The sequence below is a fragment of the Centruroides sculpturatus genome, unplaced genomic scaffold (assembly GCF_000671375.1).
Source record: "Centruroides sculpturatus isolate CEXI.00-Female unplaced genomic scaffold, Cexi_2.0 scaffold772, whole genome shotgun sequence".
In the NCBI taxonomy this organism is placed as follows: domain Eukaryota; kingdom Metazoa; phylum Arthropoda; class Arachnida; order Scorpiones; family Buthidae; genus Centruroides; species Centruroides sculpturatus.
Genome location: NW_019384993.1, coordinates 257,607 through 272,641, shown reverse-complemented (window position 1 = coordinate 272,641; position 15,035 = coordinate 257,607). Strand labels below are relative to the sequence as shown.

Genomic DNA, 15,035 nt, shown 5'->3' with positions numbered 1-15,035 from the left:
ATCTCGCACTGATATGAATAAATGTAAAGCTTTTGCTCAAGGTTTTCTGCCATGGCAATAATCTTATACTGTAACATGTAACAGTACTTATGTGTTTCTTTCCTCTCAATCTATCACGTTATATGCATGCATGAATATGGATTTCATAGATAGTTTGTTATTATCGTCGGTAGATTTTGGAATGTTTCATCCGCATATAAATGAAGTTTTATAAATTATACATAAATATATTTTTATGTGTAATTTGTAACACTTAATTCACTTCATTTATAGCTGATTTCAAAGTTTAAAATATTGTAGATGAAATGACAGTGGTGAAAGAGGACAAAAAGTACTTATGTCATATTAAATTTTATTAAAAGAAATATTAAAACTGATTCGTTATTAAATAGTTATTAAATATTCACACAAGTTTTAAAATAAAAACTACAAAATTTATATTAAAAATGTAACATTTTAAACACATTACATATTCATACGCTTATTCCGTTACATTACGTGTGAGTTATAATTATAGTAAATAGCTGTTATTTTATCAGAAGGAATCAATGTGTAAATAATCTAAAACTCGTTAATACTTTAACATGTTTAATACCAAATGCTATGTTTAGTTATGTTTTAAGAATGCATAGAAAGTATATTTTTTGCTTAAAATATTAATAGTAGATATATAATTAGTTGAACAATATAGAATAAAATGTTATCGAAGAATTTTAAAAGTTTTATGTCCATAAAATATATATGTCGAATGTCTTACACTTTAATTTCTCTCTTTACTCCTCTCATGTCTTAATACACACAGACATATTCACTTACCGAGATTTTTATGTTAAAATTGCTTTCGGAGAATGGTTTTACAATCATTTGTTTCTTTCTTCAATAAAAAATTGCAAATTTGTGGGTCATTTTCTCCGAATGCGCCAAAATAAATACTTCCGTTTAACCAAACATCTTATTTTAATCATTTAATATGTAAAAATCAAAAATGTCTTTCAAAATGATCATTAATCGAAAACCGGTCCAACTTACCAGTAGATGTTTCATATGACAGCCGCCAGGGCAGCGCTATTAGCAGAGTCAACTTAGAAAGTGTCCATATAACTAACGCTTTGTTATTGGCATTTTGTGATCATGTGACTTTAAATCGCCAATAAAGCCGCAATCTCAATAACGCCTTCCAAAATAGCAAGATTGCGCTTTTTAATAAGGTTTTGTTCCTTCCAAACAAAAGCTTTGTGAATAAATTTTATTATCTATACATTCGTTGTTTGCAAATTAAAGCACAGATTAGTAATATTACAAATATGTTGACAATGTTTCGACTACTGATACAATACACTGTATATTTGTATTGATCAGAAATATTTGAGTATGTTATATACTGATTTTTTGACTGATATTTTTTAATTAGGTAGGATATTGTATAGTTTAACTTATTTTACATTATAATAATTTATAGACCATGACTGAATTTGGCTGCACTTTGACTGCACAAATCTCAGAAAGAATAAATTCCTGGTGAAAGTTTTTCTGAAAGATCTGCACATGATAAACTTTGGGAAACAGAAGTAAAAAGAGAAAACTGGAAAGCAACCGACAGTATTTGTGTGAAGTGAAGTATTAATAATCAGCGTTGCTTGTAAAAAATTTATTTTATATTCAGGCGATAATTTCTTCATAAAACAGTCCAAATTGATTAAAATTTAAATAAATAAGCTTTACATTAAAATAATGTTCAAGAGTATTTTAAATACATAAATATATTTTCATAAACAAACAATTATTTACTGTGACATAGTCACAATGCCGGGCTACAATTATTGATTATATTTTTAATTTATTTAAATGAAAATATATGTTCTCCACCTCAAATTAGTAGTGGCTTGTCATTGTACATCATACTTTTCCTTTAATAACAGAGTGGTGTTGGTCATCTATTAACTGCTTTTAACGGAAGTTTTGAATTACAATAACAAATCTTCCGATAGCATCGGAAGTTCGTATATAGTTTACCGGGGTTTCCTGGCGATAAGGTTTTCATATTCATATTCAGTTTTGTATTTTTGTTATTTTATATTCGCCTTATTTAATGAAAATAATATTTATTTTTTTCGATAAACGAAATAACTTTATAACCAAATATAAAGCTTCATTAAGCATTAATTTATGCGTTAAATAATATAATTTAATTTTTAAAAAAATGCTTATTTATATCTAGAAATCTTTAAAGTATTTAACTATTATCTATCTATTAACTATCTATTATCTATTTCCTATCTACTGAAAGCAACTAGCACGCTAAATTAATTCTATTTAAAATATTTATTTCGCTTTTTAAAAATAAATAAATCCAATTTACATTATATTTAAATAAATCTGCTAATTAATTTTGGTGTTTAAACATTTTCAGGTACTCCAGCACATTACTTTCTACTGCAATTTGACTTAGTTACGTTTCTAAAAGATCCTTTATCACATTTCTCTTCTGTCCTTACTGTAATTTCAGGGTGAAGAAACTGATGACATAAAGTTTTATAGTTCAATCCAGGTTCTTCTCCCTTTTCTAAATTAGATGCACCATCCAGAAGTAATAACTGTAATCCTAAACTCATCTCTAATTTGGAAGTATTCTGTTTCTTAAACTCTTTCATGCCATTTGAGAAATTTCCCTTTCGAATATCGGATTGATTCGCTCCAGCCATTATTAATATTTACGTAATGCTGCTTATGGATAACTTGTAGCTAGAACTAGTTATTATTTAATTAATTAACAAAACAATAGTTATTATTGTTGTTATATGTATTGTCGATAACAATATATACATGTTCTTTTATAATTTCGAGACTATTCGAGAATATAAATATGTGATTATATACTATAATAAACACAACGAAGGTATAAATGTAGTGTATCTCTAGCTAGAAAAGATAAACAATAAAATAAATACTTTAAGGCTGATTTTATGTACACAATCTTCAGCAGATGGCGTTTAAAATGTAACACTTTTTCTATGGGAAAATAATCCTTTAAAAATTTTTTGAGAACGAAATTAGGTAGAGCCAAACATTTTTGTTGTTATAGAATTCTAATTAATTGTTCTATTAATGTACGGTTTATAATTTTAAAAATCAAATTTGTTAATTTTCTATGAATTTTCTACTATTTAAAAATTTCATAGAAAATTAACGAATTGGAGTTTTAAAATTTTGAACCGTATATTAGTAGAAAAATTAATTAGAATTCTAAAGAAAAAAAAACAAAAAATGGAATAGATGTCAAATTGGATTCGCCATGACAAACCGATTTTCAAATTCAATCAAATTTCTCATAATTTCACTTATCTAGCTGTTTTATAACAGAAGTAAAGTATGGCGATCAGTCAAAAGACGTCGATAAATATAAAAGTTCGGTTTTTTCTTTATTTATGTATGGGGGCGTGAGTTTTCTCACCCACTTTAATGCTTAATACTCCTGTTTCTTTTGTTAAAATTTTCTGAAATTTTGCAAGGAGGTTTGTGTATTAGGAATAAAACTTTCTAGATATTTTCAAAAATAATCAGACCATTGAATCGGAAGATATGGGAGATATAATGATCGGAAGATATAAACATATGGGGTTATATCTCATAAAACTTTTTGAAAAGTTACAGGTAATGACAACAATTATTAGCTATAAAACAAATAATGCCGGCAAAGTTCAGTGGCAACATTGCCAGCTTTTATATAAGTCTTTTGAGTAGAATAGTAACATTCTTTATCCATGCTGGCTTTATTGTATTTTATTTGATTCGCCCGTAATGAGAAAAACAATGCAAATTATGTAATTTTGTTAACAGCTGAAGTAAATTCTATTTATTGGTACAAGACCACTGCTCTAGACTATTTTCTCTTATAATAAATTTTTTGTTGATTTTAAAAATTGTATTTAATTTCAAGATTCTATATTTTGACTTGAGAGAATTTGGCTTTCCGTGTGTTTAAATTATATATTTTAAAGTTTTAAAACTTCTAATAGAAATTCCGATCATACGATCACTTCGTACTATATATTTCAAAATTAGTTGTCACTTACTACTTTGCGATGAAAATTATATTAATTAAATTAAGTTAATGTTTATTTATTAATTTAAATTCTATTTAAAAACGTTTATGTAATAAGTTGCTATTCTTAGCTCCTTTAAGAGGAAACTTCTTGTTACATTAACTGGACATTAGATAGTAATAAAATCATTCCTGTACGAAACCTCATTATACTGTAAGGTCTCGTTTTATGCGGTGGATACGTTCTACAGAAAAGCGCATATAAAAAATTCGCATAAAAAAAAGACTTTACTTGCCTTGAAAAAGTAGGGATACGTTCCGTAATTTTCTAAAATCGCATAAAACCAAAACAATGAGTTAAAATTAACTTAAAACCGCATAAAAAAAGTTTGCAGAAATTAAAAGAAATAGGCTGCTTAATAAATTACTTCGAATGTCTGAAAGAAATTCATATAAAATTTAATTTCAAAACAATTACAGTTTATACCTTTCAATGCGAAACTCAGAAGGATGTAATAGCGACTTGTCGATGGTATCATGTACAAGGGGAATCCCCGAATTGCAAAAGCTCACTCTAAAAACAAATCACTGACATCTGGATGTGAAGAGTTAATTANAGGCGCTCAAAATCTGCGGCATGGCTAGCAGCAGTCGATTTATCGTGTTTTCCACTTCTTATGGCAATATAAGTTGGCCCCGAGTAACTCACTGCTTCAGGATCTCCTAGTCCTTGCGGTCTATTAATTACTATACCTGCATAAACTGATGGGATTAGTTTGTGTCCTTCTGATACAATAAAATCGTGATCGGGAAGCTTTACTCTGTACTCTACATGCATTAGGATAGGCGATTGTTTCTGCGCCGCTTTTAGACCAATAGGCACACGTGCCTTATCATCTTGTGAAATAAATGCAACTTGTTTCGGTCCAAGAGCAGAAGCTAGCGATTCTAAAGCACGTATTGAAGCTGTACAAAACCGACTATCGAGATGAGCTTTATGGCTATCATTTTGAGCTCGGCATAATTTCACGGGAGCGGTTGTTACGTGTCTTTTTCCTTCGGTGGTATTAGAATTTCGCGGAAGAAGTCGCAAATACGTAGCGCTTCTAGATAAATTGAAACCTTCTTCCAAAAGCTTTGTATGCAACTCATCGAGAGTTTTACATGCTCTTATTTCATCTGTGCGGCGACGATCGTGCGTTGCACCTCCGAAAGAAGCTATTTCCATAATAGTTTGTAACAAAATCGGCTGCTCCTCTTCGATGCGCGGTCTCCCAGCATTTTTTTTTAATTTCAAAATTGAAGCTGCAGCCACATTAGACTCACATATCAATTTCAGCTTGTTTTTTCGAGCAGCTCTGAATTTTTTCTGGTAATTGGCATTTTTTTGTTTTCTTATCAAATTCTGTTTGGCTATACCTAGTTCATTTTTGGTTTTTTTAATATCATTTAGTGACGTATCTCCTCCTAGATCAGTATCTCGAGCTAAAAGCTGAATGTTCAATTTGTACTTTAAACTTGTAATTTTTTCAGCGGCCTCATCTTGAGCTGGAGCTTTGTGTGTTTTTTTATAAGCTTTTGGTGAAGATATACTATTTCCAACAGTGCACTCAACATCGATGCTTTTTGCAATAGGAAGAGGAGTATTATCATGGTTAGGAGCCAAATTAGTTATCATTTTTGTAACGATTTCAGACTCTTTCTTTTGATTGACTAGGTTATAATTATTCTGTTTCATAAAAAGAATAATTATATATATATCAAGTTCATAACACTTTATTGATTAGAAAGCAAAAAAGTATAAAAAGCAACTTAATATACAACATACCTTACTAAAATATGACAATAAGCCAACTTTTCTTTTTTTATCTTGAGTGTCGTAATGGTTTATACGTTGTTGTATAAAAGTACTGAATCCGTTTGTATCAGTGCCGTATCGAGCTTTTGCTTCGGTCCATACAAGATTTGCATCTTTTTGTACGTTATCACTTTTCTTGTTGGCATGTGCTTTTTTATATGACTTGAAAAATCTTTGGTAAACATCATCTAAGTTTATTTTTTGCATTTCTACGTCTAATATATTATCACGTCACACGAGATGGCGTTAGTACAACGAGCGTTCTTAACAGAAACCACCCAATTAAAGCCAAATTCAAAACTCCAGATTCAACGAAATAAAAAAAATAAATTTAAGAATATTACGTAAGACTGGATTTATTACCCCCTACCCCTGAGTAAGAAATAGTAAGAAATCATTGACCCCACCCCAAAATACCTTACGTAATTTATGGACGGCCCCTAAGTATAAAAATGTAAAAATATTGGAGGAAATAATTTTTTGACCGATCGCCATACTTTTCCTTCGTTAAAGATAACAGAGCCAAAAAAGTAAAAACGGAGTCCATGACTTTGTTGTTGATATACAAAGGTATTACAGTGACAATGTCCATACTCTCCGATGCGACGAGCACCTTTAAAGGAATTTGGATTGAAAATAAAAACAGTGTTACGTGCGACTAACAAAGAACACAAGAACAAAGCATTTGTTCTTGGATCGTCTCCGTACCTGATTTTTTGAAATAGTCCAATAATTTAGAATGACAGCTTTCAAAAAGAAATGGCACACATTTAACACATTAATTTCATTCCATAAAAATTGATAATTGCTAATTATGTTTGAGTTAAATTTTGCATGAATTTTGCAGCAAAATTTTGTGCAGAAATATATGCCTATTCCTTAAAATTAAATACAATAACTGAATATTGAAAATTAACTTAGAAATGTTGCCAAATTACTACAATATTTTTTAGTTTGCGACTTAAAACAATTTGATCAACATTTTATGTCTTAAACACATTATTTCATAAATAATATTTTTTATTTGTATGTTTTTAAATATAAAATCCGTGTTATACTCATTAAACGTTAATCATATTCTAAGAGCGAATACACAAACTTACAGATTAATTCTTTTTCAAAATAGGATCATATTGTTCGGTTGTTGGACTACAATTTGAAAGAAATTGTAGACCTATAAATTCTCACTATCGTCTGTCTGTCAGACTTTCTTTCCTTAATCTCCAGAACGGGTTAGATATATCAAACAGGTGTCACATATAGACTGTAGGGACAGGAGGCCCCGATTAACAATATACGAACTTCCGGAAGTTCGTATATTGTTATTCCTTTTTATCGGAAGTTACATTATTTCAATTCATATGTTTTCTCCTGAAAGCAGTTAATAGATGTCTATTGTTGAAAGAAAAGTATAATGTACAGGGGCAAGACACTACTAATTTGAGGTGGAGAGCATATATTTTAAATTAAATTAAAAGTTGCGGCCGGCATTGTGAGAATGTCAATAAATAACCCCTCGTTAACGTTCTCGTTTTTACAAGAGTCTTTCTCAACTAACTTTCTTAACTCCAGAACGTTTCTAATTCCTTCTTGAAATCGTGGGAATAGAATGTTGAAGTTTCCATAATCTGCTACATCTTGTCCAGCAACCGAGTGATAAAACCCTATTTTATGTAAGTTAATTCTGTGAGATGATTATTTCTGAAAGACTAACATTATATTGAAAGGAATATTATGATTTTAATGTTATATAATAATTATATAGTAACAATTAAAGGAACAGTTTAACAAGTGCAAACATGGAGGTTATCTAATAAAATTTAATAAACTATAGATAAATTTTACGAAAGAGTACCCTAATATGGTACTCCTAATACCTTGATTTTTTCAAATGTTTTTTTAAACAGTTTGGAATGTTTTAAAATAAATATTCTTTCATCTGAAAATATTTTCTTGTAATTAAAGTTACACACTTTCGATATATACGGATATGTATGTTTAATCCTTTACGTAATGAAATTAATCTACATCCTATGATTAGAACTTTCTGCTAATGATCAAAGTAGTTTCCTCATTCTCATAATCTTTATTCGTTGCACCACATCCGCGAAATCGTGCATTTCTATCCTTATGCGAGGAATGTAGGCGGACAATCAGGTTACATAATCCTATTAACAAATTAATATTTATAATAATTTTTTATTATGTCCCTAACGAAAAGAAAGAAGCCGCATACGTTGAGTGTGGTTTTCTGAATGAAAAAATTAATACGTTAGTTCTATAAAATATCTTTTTTANTAATGTTGAATCGTTCATTTTCAGGTTTCAAGTAGTCCAGAAGGGAAGTATGTGTCCATAATAAGCATATTGCTGATTGATTACTTATGGTTTTACTTTTATTTCAGGGACCAATTTAATTTGACGCCATCGAAGTCTATTTCATCCACCATGTAATATATACTACATACAATATGTAAATATAATACAGTATACATATTGTTTCCAAAAGAAACCTGCCAAAGGAGATTGTGTGAAGAAGCTCGTGAAGTATGTGTTTATAATTAGCGTACTGCTGATTTACTATTTATTATTTTACATTTTTTTCAGGTACGGATTTATTTTAACTGCATCGAAGTGTATTTCATCCGCCATGTGATATGTTTTACAAACATTATATAAATATAACATACTGTGTTCAAAAGTAAAGTGCCATAAGGGATTGTGCGGTGAAGCTTGTAAGCGAACCAACAGAAGCAAGCGTATGATGTATCATTCCAATCTACAATAATTATTTTAAACAAACTTTCGATTCCATTCAACATTTGTGTTTTGGAAATGGCGCGATTCCAGTTTTTCTCGTAATGTCGATACTGCCTAGACATTACGAGGTTTCTGGACAAACAAAAAACCCACGGAGAAGGGTGAGACCTTGACGATGGTTCCGTGGCTTCAAATGGAATTTATTTTCTGTCACTAACTTCACCCGGCAGAAGAAATCACAAATATTTCTAAAATGTATTTCTTTTTCACATTTATTCAACAGTTGCGAGTGATTAAAACAACTAAACGCTGGTATTTGGTCTTGGGTCAATGGGCTGGAAACGTGCGTTTTCCGGGTTTTCTTAACATTACTAAAAACTGAATAGGAAACCATTGCCCATAATTTGTTTGTAATGCAGGTTAACTATATTAGTAAGGCCACGGCCACCTTCTTCGTAAAGAAGGTGGCCTTGGCCTTATTATTATTATTATTATTTAGTTGTTTATTTTCATCTGTAATTTATACTTATTTTGATTTTATGACGAGTAGAAACCCTTATAAATAGACCAAAAACGTTTGGGTTATTATAAATTGAATGATCTGTCGGTTGGTTGGTATTATGTTTTGAATAAAAATTAAACTGCTTAAATTAATTTTAAAATCTTCACAAATACAAGACAAACAGACAGATTATTTATTAATCGATTACATTATCAAAAATTAACATCTCGATTAACATAAATAATTAAAGGTTAAAGTATACATATTTTCCATATGTTAGTTAAGCTTGACGAATATTTGATTCCCGAAGAGAATTGAAAAAAAAAACTTAATTCAGTAAAATTAATTTTACATTTTACTCAATATATAATAAAGATAAAGAATAAAGTGATTAGAATGATTTAAAAGTACATTATACTAATATGCACCGTCTGAGGTAATCCAGTGTCAAAAATATGATCAATAAACGCGGTTATTTTCGTTATATTTTTGACATTGGTGTGGAGGATTTCACCCTCACCATATACATCGTTACAGTGTATTTACGCGCACACAAATCATGATTAAACTATATATTTTGTTATGTTTATAGGATGGAATGATCACTTAAATAACTCGTATTTTCGGTACTATTCAGAATTATTTTTACTTTCCAGACTGTTGTACTGTACAGTACATAACAGAGGGAAAATTTGTCGATCGGTTGATCAATTTTGTATAACAACATTTCACTGTTTCCATTTACGTGTATTATACAGTATTAATTATTGTCTTGCTTACTGCTGTTAATTAGAATGACGATTATCAGAGTAATTTTTATTATTAGCTGAAATATAAATGAACACGACATAATCAAATTATTCTATAATAAAATAAAAATAGTTTACAGTCTTTAAATGAATGCTTACTTAACAGTGGATGCGTATTTGTTCTCACCCCTTTCGATAGTCCGCTATAAATGAAATTACGTTTTCTATAACTTGTTGGAAGTTTATATAGATATTGAATAACGTAAATTATTATAAAATTAAATTTATCTTCACAAGAAGAAACAAAACTACGTGTCTGATATAAAATTCTGGTCGATAAGTCTTCTGATATTTCGTTATATCGTGCTTGTCGGGAGACAAAGAAAAAGAGCTATATAACCGAGTACTAAAAATTCTGTGCTTACACTAAACAGATTATACATTCTGTATAATCTCTGTCTTCTATTCTTTCATCAGCATGTGTTTCTGATATAAAATAAGCTTAGTTTTGCAATACTGGATTTAATTCGTGGCTGTAAACCCCGTGAAGTTTGACCTATCGACCCGGAAGTTCGGCCATTATCTCATTGATAACGAGAAGAGCTTAAGTTTAAAATTTGAGCTTTGTAAACCCACTATATTTCTCTTTCGTGCGTCTGCGATGCCGGATAAAGTAGAAGAAAGAGACGAAAATATATCAAAACATGATAAAAAATGGAGTCCATGACCGATTTCTAGATATAAGGTCGTTTCACGAGCACGTGCTACTGTCGTGCGATGTTTCACTTAACTGTCCTGGCAACATTTAAAAATCTGCTGGCGCTATCTGTTATGATATTTCATTAAAAAACACTTTACATTTTTTGTTATTGTAAAATGGCAAAAAGCTTAATTATCAGAGTAAAGATGGGTTTCATAAAAAATTGTAAATGCTAAATTGTCATTAAATCCGACCCTACTCGAGAGATTACAGACAACCACTCTTTATCTCCCCATCCCGTCGACCGCAAACCAATAAAATTTAACAGCATTAAGTTCCCTAATACACAAACCTTTCTGCAAAATTTCAGAAATTTTCGAAAGCACAGGAGTTATTAAGCTTCAAAGAGAGTAAACAAACTCGGGCCACACCAAACAAACACACATAACATCCATAAATACAGAAAAAAAGCTCTAAATGTGTCCGCATTTATCGACGTTTCAAGATGTCCTAAGGGGCCGTTCATAAATTACGTAAGGGCGATTTCGGTCATTCTAGACCCCCACCCACTCCTGTGTAAGAAAAAGTAATATTTTATTTGATCCCCCCTCCCCTTCCCTATCTTACGTAATATTTAGGCATGATTTTTTAGAAAGATTTTAACAAAAAAAACTTTTTTTATGAAACTCTAAAAACCTTAGGTCCAAAATATATAATTATTAATTAGTTAATTAATATTTACTATTATTTATAAAAGACTTTGTGAACAAATTTTAAAATATGAAAATATAAAAATTTAATGAATTCGAATGAAGTTTATTTTAAGAATTTTATTTTTTAATTATTAACAATCTTTTTATTATTATTGTTATAATATTCATTTTTATAATAATTTTAATTTTCACTTGTCCATGGATTTTTCAGCCAATTTTCAAGTGATTCAATCACAGGCAAAGAGTCTGATTCAGAAACTTCATCGTTTTTTAATTCAAGAAATTCTGTTCTCTCAACATCATCTTCACACATCCATTCAGCATCTTCCGCTAACGTACAATCGTCTGTTATTACACAAAGTAGTTCTTTTTTTCGACGTGCTTCAATACGAACAGGTTTCATTTTGGAAAAACATACTTTATGATTAGTCAGTTTCTTGTGCTCGCTAATTTTTTTCTTTGAAGCAAAATACNGTTTTTTTATAAGCTTTTGGTGAAGATATACTATTTCCAACAGTGCACTCAACATCGATGCTTTTTGCAATAGGAAGAGGAGTATTATCATGGTTAGGAGCCAAATTAGTTATCATTTTTGTAACGATTTCAGACTCTTTCTTTTGATTGACTAGGTTATAATTATTCTGTTTCATAAAAAGAATAATTATATATATATCAAGTTCATAACACTTTATTGATTAGAAAGCAAAAAAGTATAAAAAGCAACTTAATATACAACATACCTTACTAAAATATGACAATAAGCCAACTTTTCTTTTTTTATCTTGAGTGTCGTAATGGTTTATACGTTGTTGTATAAAAGTACTGAATCCGTTTGTATCAGTGCCGTATCGAGCTTTTGCTTCGGTCCATACAAGATTTGCATCTTTTTGTACGTTATCACTTTTCTTGTTGGCATGTGCTTTTTTATATGACTTGAAAAATCTTTGGTAAACATCATCTAAGTTTATTTTTTGCATTTCTACGTCTAATATATTATCACGTCACACGAGATGGCGTTAGTACAACGAGCGTTCTTAACAGAAACCACCCAATTAAAGCCAAATTCAAAACTCCAGATTCAACGAAACAAAAAAAATAAATTTAAGAATATTACGTAAGACTGGATTTATTACCCCCTACCCCTGAGTAAGAAATAGTAAGAAATCATTGACCCCACCCCAAAATACCTTACGTAATTTATGGACGGCCCCTAAGTATAAAAATGTAAAAATATTGGAGGAAATAATTTTTTGACCGATCGCCATACTTTCCCTTCGTTAAAGATAACAGAGCCAAAAAAGTAAAAACGGAGTCCATGACTTTGTTGTTGATATACAAAGGTATTACAGTGACAATGTCCATACTCTCCGATGCGACGAGCACCTTTAAAGGAATTTGGATTGAAAATAAAAACAGTGTTACGTGCGACTAACAAAGAACACAAGAACAAAGCATTTGTTCTTGGATCGTCTCCGTACCTGATTTTTTGAAATAGTCCAATAATTTAGAATGACAGCTTTCAAAAAGAAATGGCACACATTTAACACATTAATTTCATTCCATAAAAATTGATAATTGCTAATTATGTTTGAGTTAAATTTTGCATGAATTTTGCAGCAAAATTTTGTGCAGAAATATATGCCTATTCCTTAAAATTAAATACAATAACTGAATATTGAAAATTAACTTAGAAATGTTGTCAAATTACTACAATATTTTTTAGTTTGCGACTTAAAACAATTTGATCAACATTTTATGTCTTAAACACATTATTTCATAAATAATATTTTTTATTTGTATGTTTTTAAATATAAAATCCGTGTTATACTCATTAAACGTTAATCATATTCTAAGAGCGAATACACAAACTTACAGATTAATTCTTTTTCAAAATAGGATCATATTGTTCGGTTGTTGGACTACAATTTGAAAGAAATTGTAGACCTATAAATTCTCACTATCGTCTGTCTGTCAGACTTTCTTTCCTTAATCTCCAGAACGGGTTAGATATATGAAACAGGTGTCACATATAGACTGTAGGGACAGGAGGCCCCGATTAACAATATACGAACTTCCGGAAGTTCGTATATTGTTATTCCTTTTTATCGGAAGTTACATTATTTCAATTCATATGTTTTCTCCTGAAAGCAGTTAATAGATGTCTATTGTTGAAAGAAAAGTATAATGTACAGGGGCAAGACACTACTAATTTGAGGTGGAGAGCATATATTTTAAATTAAATTAAAAGTTGCGGCCGGCATTGTGAGAATGTCAATAAATAACCCCTCGTTAACGTTCTCGTTTTTACAAGAGTCTTTCTCAACTAACTTTCTTAACTCCAGAACGTTTCTAATTCCTTCTTGAAATCGTGGGAATAGAATGTTGAAGTTTCCATAATCTGCTACATCTTGTCCAGCAACCGAGTGATAAAACCCTATTTTATGTAAGTTAATTCTGTGAGATGATTATTTCTGAAAGACTAACATTATATTGAAAGGAATATTATGATTTTAATGTTATATAATAATTATATAGTAACAATTAAAGGAACAGTTTAACAAGTGCAAACATGGAGGTTATCTAATAAAATTTAATAAACTATAGATAAATTTTACGAAAGAGTACCCTAATATGGTACTCCTAATACCTTGATTTTTTCAAATGTTTTTTTAAACAGTTTGGAATGTTTTAAAATAAATATTCTTTCATCTGAAAATATTTTCTTGTAATTAAAGTTACACACTTTCGATATATACGGATATGTATGTTTAATCCTTTACGTAATGAAATTAATCTACATCCTATGATTAGAACTTTCTGCTAATGATCAAAGTAGTTTCCTCATTCTCATAATCTTTATTCGTTGCACCACATCCGCGAAATCGTGCATTTCTATCCTTATGCGAGGAATGTAGGCGGACAATCAGGTTACATAATCCTATTAACAAATTAATATTTATAATAATTTTTTATTATGTCCCTAACGAAAAGAAAGAAGCCGCATACGTTGAGTGTGGTTTTCTGAATGAAAAAATTAATACGTTAGTTCTATAAAATATCTTTTTTAATTAAGGAATATCGATCAAACCAAAAGTCGGCCCAAAAGTCAGTTAACCGAAATGGTGTATTATAAATGGTTAGAACCGGTTTAGAATCGTCAATTTTAATAACGTACTCGTAAAATATATGTCGATAAACTGTATTTTGGATTAAGTCATACGTATTTATCATTTCGTTTTATTTCTAACCAATATGAAAGTGTAACTGTTGATCTCATTTGGATTTTATTCACAATGCCATAAATTATACATGAATTAGTAAAATCAAGGTAGTCTGTGCCTACTTAAAATTAGAGTCTAGAATATAACTATGAAGTAAAAAACATTTTTGCGGATATTTTCGATTATACGAGTTGATAGCCTTTGCGGAAATGCGACCTTTCAACTGATTGTTTGTAAAGAAGCTTTACATCAACATATTTACATCTGTGTTTAATCTTTCCTTATATAACATTGAAAAATGTACGGGATAAGACAAATATGCCCTTATATCCGATCTAAATTATGTATACTAAAATAAATATGTAAAAAAATGATTCAATAACCGTATTTAATCTCATTATATAAAAGGTAGTTCAAAAATCTGTTAATGAAGACATATTTTAAGATTACTTTAAAAACAATAAGACCGATTTGGAGCATCTGAATATCG

General features: G+C 30.0%; 2 protein-coding genes across 2 annotated transcripts; both read right to left on the bottom strand.

Annotated features, from left to right (window-relative positions):
* Window positions 1-4,655: 4,655 nt before the first annotated feature.
* Window positions 4,656-6,229, bottom strand: LOC111633058. The gene is made up of 2 exons (XM_023377584.1): window positions 5,871-6,229; window positions 4,656-5,771 (listed from the first exon to the last, which is right to left on the bottom strand). Exons 1-2 carry the CDS (start codon window positions 6,105-6,107, stop codon window positions 4,656-4,658), a joined length of 1,353 nt encoding a protein of 450 aa, XP_023233352.1. The 5' UTR covers window positions 6,108-6,229.
* Window positions 6,230-11,770: 5,541 nt separating this feature from the next.
* On the bottom strand, window positions 11,771-12,382 carry LOC111633057. Its single transcript, XM_023377583.1, has 2 exons — window positions 12,065-12,382; window positions 11,771-11,965 (listed from the first exon to the last, which is right to left on the bottom strand). The coding sequence occupies exons 1-2, from the start codon at window positions 12,299-12,301 to the stop codon at window positions 11,771-11,773; spliced, it is 432 nt and encodes a 143-aa protein (XP_023233351.1). The 5' UTR covers window positions 12,302-12,382.
* Between the last annotated feature and the right edge of the window lie 2,653 nt (window positions 12,383-15,035).